At 29.6% G+C, this 6216-nt stretch overlaps 2 protein-coding genes across 2 annotated transcripts; one reads left to right on the forward strand and one right to left on the reverse strand.

Moving 5' to 3' along the window:
* On the forward strand, positions 1-2754 carry LOC106651402 (glucose dehydrogenase [FAD, quinone]-like). Its single transcript, XM_014369883.2, has 10 exons — positions 1-173; positions 234-545; positions 624-752; positions 823-938; positions 1002-1169; positions 1247-1400; positions 1461-1615; positions 1827-2004; positions 2073-2277; positions 2341-2754. The coding sequence occupies exons 1-10, from the start codon at positions 23-25 to the stop codon at positions 2531-2533; spliced, it is 1761 nt and encodes a 586-aa protein (XP_014225369.1). The 5' UTR covers positions 1-22; the 3' UTR covers positions 2534-2754.
* A 494-nt stretch (positions 2755-3248) lies between these two features.
* Positions 3249-4428, reverse strand: LOC106651412 (RNA-binding protein 7). The gene is made up of 2 exons (XM_014369896.2): positions 4168-4428; positions 3249-4018 (listed from the first exon to the last, which is right to left on the reverse strand). The coding sequence occupies exons 1-2, from the start codon at positions 4252-4254 to the stop codon at positions 3365-3367; spliced, it is 741 nt and encodes a 246-aa protein (XP_014225382.1). The 5' UTR covers positions 4255-4428; the 3' UTR covers positions 3249-3364.
* Between the last annotated feature and the right edge of the window lie 1788 nt (positions 4429-6216).

A 6216-nucleotide genomic window follows, 5' to 3' on the forward strand; every position in this document is an offset into this window, starting at 1 on the left:
CGCAAATGTCACGAGCATCACAATGTTTTTGTTGAAATTCATTTTTTACAGTATTTATAGTTTAGGGGTTGTTATATTTTCTTATTACGTTAGCTTGTCGTACTTGTACACGTCTCACAAAGACTGGTTTTACAATGACATTAAAAACAATTCAGTTTACGATTACATCATTGGTGAGTTTTTTTATCCATCAGATGCACCGATACGAATTTGTGTTGAAATCTTTGTTACAGTCGGGGCTGGAAGTGCAGGTTCAACACTGGCTACAAGATTATCGAATGCTGGGGCTAATACATTGCTAATTGAAGCTGGGGGATCAGATGTTCCTTTTTTTAATATACCCATCATTGCACCTATGCTTATCAATACTCCTTATGATTGGCAGTACTTGACTGTGCCACAGGAAAAGGCATGTAAAGCTCTGATCAACAATCAGAGTGCTTGGTCTGCAGGCAAAATACTTGGTGGTTCCAGTCGATTGAATTATATGATACATTCAGAAGGTCATCCGGATGATTATAAATCATGGTTTCCTGACTTTGAAGGTAACATATATTTTAATTATTACATGAACATTTTCAATTTTATATTTAATATGATATCCAAAACACATCTTTTTACAGAAATGCTTATGAAAAGCAGCGAATTATTACAGGTGGATAAACCAAAATGGAAATCAATAGTATCTGATGCTATATTGAAAGGCCTTGAAGAATTGACATTAAAAAATATTAATAGCAAAATGAATACTAGTTTGTAAAAAACCTTGATTTTTAATGCATAAAAATATTTTCATTACAATCAGAAATAATTTTGTTCCAGAATTCAAGCGAGTACAGTTAACAATGAAAAATGGTGAACGCTGGAGTGTAGACAGAGCCATGAAGCAGAAATCCAATAACAAACTTACAGTTATAACAAATTCATTTGTTACTAAAGTGAGTTATGCAAAAAAATTTCATTCAAATGTTATACAAAATAGCTCAATCATATATTTTTAGATTTTATTTAATTTGAATACAGCATATGGAGTGAATTATATTAGACATGATGAAACACTCAAGGCATTTGCAGAAAAAGGAGTAATTCTTAGCGCTGGTACTATTGGTAGTTCTAAATTACTATTGCTATCTGGTATTGGTCCTAAAGATCACTTAGAAGAAATGAAGGTAAGTTGGTAAAATTTGAAGTACAATGTACAAGTACAGTGTAATTATATTTTAATATCAATTCTATTATATTTCAGATAAAAAATATAGTCAATTTACCGGTTGGCCAGAATTTAAAAGATCATATCATAACAGGATTTGATTTAATAAATCTTGATAACAATATTGGAATGAGTATTGCTGATGCCTTGAATCCTTCATCGATGTTTGATTATTTTAAATCAGGCCAAGGTAAAATATTTATGTGTAAATAAAATTTAAGGTTCTAATACGATAACAATTTTTTTGAAGGACCTTGGACGCTTGCTGGAGTTGAAATAATTGGCACATTTCACAGTAAACTAAATAATTTATCCACACCAGATCTTCAGTTTATGATTTTTCCAGTTGGATTATCGCAAGATAATGGAGTCTTGTTAAGAAAAAATATTAGAATTTCCAAAGAGGTTGTAAATTGTATTATGTGTAATTTAAATTCTGCATGACTTAATTTGTATGAAGTTAAATTTTTTTATGTAAATGAAAAACAATACAATGGAGTATAAATTAATATCTCACAACTTTGTACATGTAATGAATTGAGAATTTACAAAACATGTATGATTTAAAGTATTATCAGATATTTCAAGTATGAATCTATACATTTTTTATTTACAGGTTTTTGATGAATACTTTGCTCCTTTATCTTATGGATCATCAATTACAATAGCCCCAGTGCTATTGCATCCTAAGAGCTCTGGAGAAATAAAGTTGAAAAGTAACAATCCATTTGATTTACCAATTGTTGACCCAAAATATTTATCCCATGAAGAAGATGCATTAACTTTAATCGAAGGTATATCTTATAAAATTTTTATCCTGTTTTGAATCATGTAACATCAAATACAAAAAAATTGAATTTAGGAATCCAAATTATTAAGGAAATAATCAAGACTGAATCAATGCAAAAAGTGGGAGCTAAATTGTATGAAAAACATTTTCCAGGATGTGAAATGATAAAATTTGATACAAAAGAGTATTGGGAGTGTTATTTACAATATTTATCTTTAACTACCTATCACCCTGTTGGTACTTGCAAGATTGGTGAAGTTGTAGATTTTAAATTCAGGTACATTAGAATTTAGATTGAACTGTTTTTCCTTCTTTTTCTTAAGAATATCTTTATTTTCAGGGTAAAAGGTACACAAAACTTATATGTTGTTGATGCTTCAATATTTCCTGAACTACCAAGTGGTAATACCCATATACCAGTTGTAGTAGCTGCTGAAAAAGCTGCTATGTTGATTATAGAAAGTTTTAAAAAACATAAGAACTCATTGAATAAGTGTTTTAAAAAAAATATATTTCAAAATACTGAATTCTAAAGTTTCAGCATAGATTTAATTTTATAACAATGCATCCTTTAAATATGGCGACTTATGTACATCTATGTATATATGTACAGTGATATTCTATTGAAAGTTGGAGAACATGAATTGAAATTTTTTTATTTCAAATTTCCAATTACCAATGGATGGTTAAAGTTAAGATGTTCTAACACTTTTCGAAAAACTTGTACTTTCATATAAATAAATATAATTTTATAGAAATTAAATAATATTGTATAAATTCTTGTTATTTAAGAGTATTTTACATTATGATAAAGCAAATTTTCAAGTTATAATAAAAGTTATGTCTCATTTTAAGTTGTTAATAGAAAATAATTTTTTTATAAACAGATATTTTGTCAATTTTACAAGCACTGAAAGAATAAGATTCGATGCAATACAAATTTTGTTGGAAATATATTTTCTTGATCGTACTTTAAATTTGTTTTACAATATTATATTACACAAAAATTCATTATCAGGTGATTATTATCTTTCAGATATTGAAGTACTGCATTTATTATGCAAGCTAAGTCAAAATGTTAACGAGAATTTAAGAAAAATTATACTGTAACTATCCAAGTATAATAAATAGTGGTAAAAATTGTTGTACATTTTTAAAGCAGACGTATTATATATCCAAAACTTTTTGAAAATGTTTTAACCAACATTATAAATTTTCTTGCAAAAATTTTAGAAAAATTTTTAAATGCATGTATTTAGATCCGTTCTAAAAACATGAAAAGTATAGATACTAATAATACTCTATACATCTACAAATGTAATACAAATACACTCTACAAATGAGATTCTACACGCGTTTTGAAATTAATGATATCTCCTCCTTCTTTCACCTCTTTCATCTCTTTCATGCCTGTCATTTCTATCGTATCGTTCACTTCTTTCATATTTTTCATGTCTATCATTCCTGCTATGAGATTGATGTGAATGTCTGTGAGATGAATGTTTAGATTCTCGGTTATATGCATCAGTTCGGTGATTGCGTCTCTCATGGTTATTATCATCGTGATATGGATGATGAGAGGTTCTATGATGTCTATTATGTCTACCATACTCTTGTGAAATCTTTGAGTTCTGAGAGTACGGCAAATTTTGACCAGGATAAGGCATTGTTCCAGACATCATTGAAAGTCCATAAGTTGACATGTTGCCTGATAATACGCTCATTTGCAAAGCTTGAATATTTTGTTGTTGTTGATACTGTTGATACTGCTGCTTTTGTATATATGGCATTTGATTCTGTTGTTGATGTTGCATATGTGACATTTGATTCTGTTGTTGTGGCATTTCGGAGTTGGCATTTCTAGATTTCAAGTTCAGAAGCCTATTAAATAAGGTTGTGCCATCAAATAAATTTAAAGCATAAGGCACAGAACATTTATGTTTATAGGTCACAAAGCCGAAACTTTTTTGTCTTCCATCGCGGTCTTTCGGTATGTTGACTCTCTGTACAGGGCCACCCTGTAAAGAATTGAAAAAAACATTATTCAATGGCTAAATTGAAATTTATAAGTGATTTTGATGAAAAATGAATTAAAACAGCAGTTCGGCAATCTACTTTTCGACTACAAGGCCGATAAAGAGACGAGAAGAAGAAAAATTTACATCACCTGCAAAAATAGTTCGTATAATATTTCTTCTGTTGTTCGTTCACTCAGATTGCCGCACCAAATTGTTCTTTGATCTTCGTCAGCCATGTCGGAATACGCAAAGTTTTTTATTGATAAAAACAACAAAGCAACAGTACCACTTTTTGCGAAATATTTCACGCAAACTTAACCTTTCGCTACAACACGTACTGACTGCAATGAGGTGATGCGTATGAGAAACAGAAACACAACAGAGCGCTCGCGCCTCGCTTGTGCCGCTACCAATTATATATAAATATAGTACCAGTTGAGTCGGCAGTCTTGCGATCATCGAGAAGCTCCACCTGAGTCCTGGCAAGTTTATATTGAGGAGCGCGCTTCGCGCCCCCTCAGCTCCGGCGAGTATGACAGAGAGAGCTGCGGCTTAGGCTTTCTCATAACATGTATGGGTGATTTGTAAAATAGTTGCAATTATGGTGTCGCTGCGTTAAAGTAGCATTTAGAATCGAAAAATAATAATCTAGACCGTTTTTTCTGTACTCTTTTGTACTAAATTTGTTGGGAATATTTAATAGCAACTATAAAAATAGCTTATCTTAAGCCATAATTATTATCTTATTGTATAATTTTTTTGCTAATGGACACATTTTCAATTAATATTATACGTCAATCTCGTTGTCTTTCAAAGACAAATAAAATTATAACAAATTATTTTTATCTATCTTCAATAGTTAAAGATATGGCCATTTACACAATCAATTTGACCAAAAACTCGACCAAAAACAAAAAATTCACTTCAAACTCTTTTAAATGATTCAAATTGTTGTGCTCTAAATGTACCTTTTTTTAGCTACTTTTAAAAGTATTTCTTTATTTTCAATGACATTTATAAATTCAGACTTTAAATTATATTTTGGCACTTCCTCTTCAATGGATTTCATATTAAAATAAGGGTTTGCTTCCCTTGTTGGGAAAAATCATATGATAAATCATATAAAAAATCATATGATTAATCATGCCAAAACATCATATGATTTTTCCCATGATTTTTTTCAGCAGGGATGTAATATTAATGAAACTTGAATGGTAAAACTTATATAGTTTGAAGCATATAAAGATTGTATCATGATGATGGTGTTAAATATCGGTAAATCTAATATAATTATAAATTGTAAATACATGATAGCGCGAAGACTTTTACTTTTATGCAATCGAAATAGAAATGAGAATGAAAATCGTTTCAGATTGTATACATTATTCTATACTTGATGAATTATTTACTATATAAAGAAGTCGTTAGTGGCAAAAACGGAATGGTTACAGAAAATTAACCAAAATCATTGTGGTTTCTGTACATCCGAAATAAATAGAATAAAATTTCACAGGTAAAAACGAAATTATTTTTAATTATATTCAGGTATTAACGGACAGTTTCTCCTCTAATCGTTAGAATTTTTATCAATAACATGCGAGAAAATTGCGTATTGCTGCATTTTTAATGCATTGGTTTTCCGAAATCGTTAGTGACTTTACATTTTTTTAAATTTTATTACATTTTACAATTTAATTTGATAGTTTTAATATCTACGTTTACTCTTTCTTGAACAATTTTTTTTCCGCCGGGGATTAAAAAAAAGATATAGTCAAAAATGTTCTTCTTTTTTCATATTTCCCCACTTCGTATTCTTCCCAATAGCGGACAACTTTCCAGGTTTTATGGGTGTCCACTATAGAGAGATTTTACTGTAATCATGCCATGTTGTTTAAAGCAAAATTAAGTCGAAGAGCACGAGGTTGTTTGATGTGCAATATTCCATTTCTAAATGATTTATAAATCGCATCTAATCAGAGGCTAATCAAAATATTATATTATTTAAAATGATATGACAATTTATCTTCATAAAGAAATTATTGAATTGTGAGAAGCACGAGGTTCTGTGATTGATACTTGTAATTTTTTTATGCGTGGATTTTTTATTAAATCCTTAAGCGTGGTATGATTTATATACAATCATTTGATATTTTCATTTTTAGATGAAGTATAAATAATGAATCTTTGACGATGACATT

The sequence above is a fragment of the Trichogramma pretiosum genome, unplaced genomic scaffold (assembly GCF_000599845.2).
Source record: "Trichogramma pretiosum strain Unisexual culture from Peru unplaced genomic scaffold, Tpre_2.0 scaffold53, whole genome shotgun sequence".
Lineage (NCBI taxonomy): Eukaryota > Metazoa > Arthropoda > Insecta > Hymenoptera > Trichogrammatidae > Trichogramma > Trichogramma pretiosum.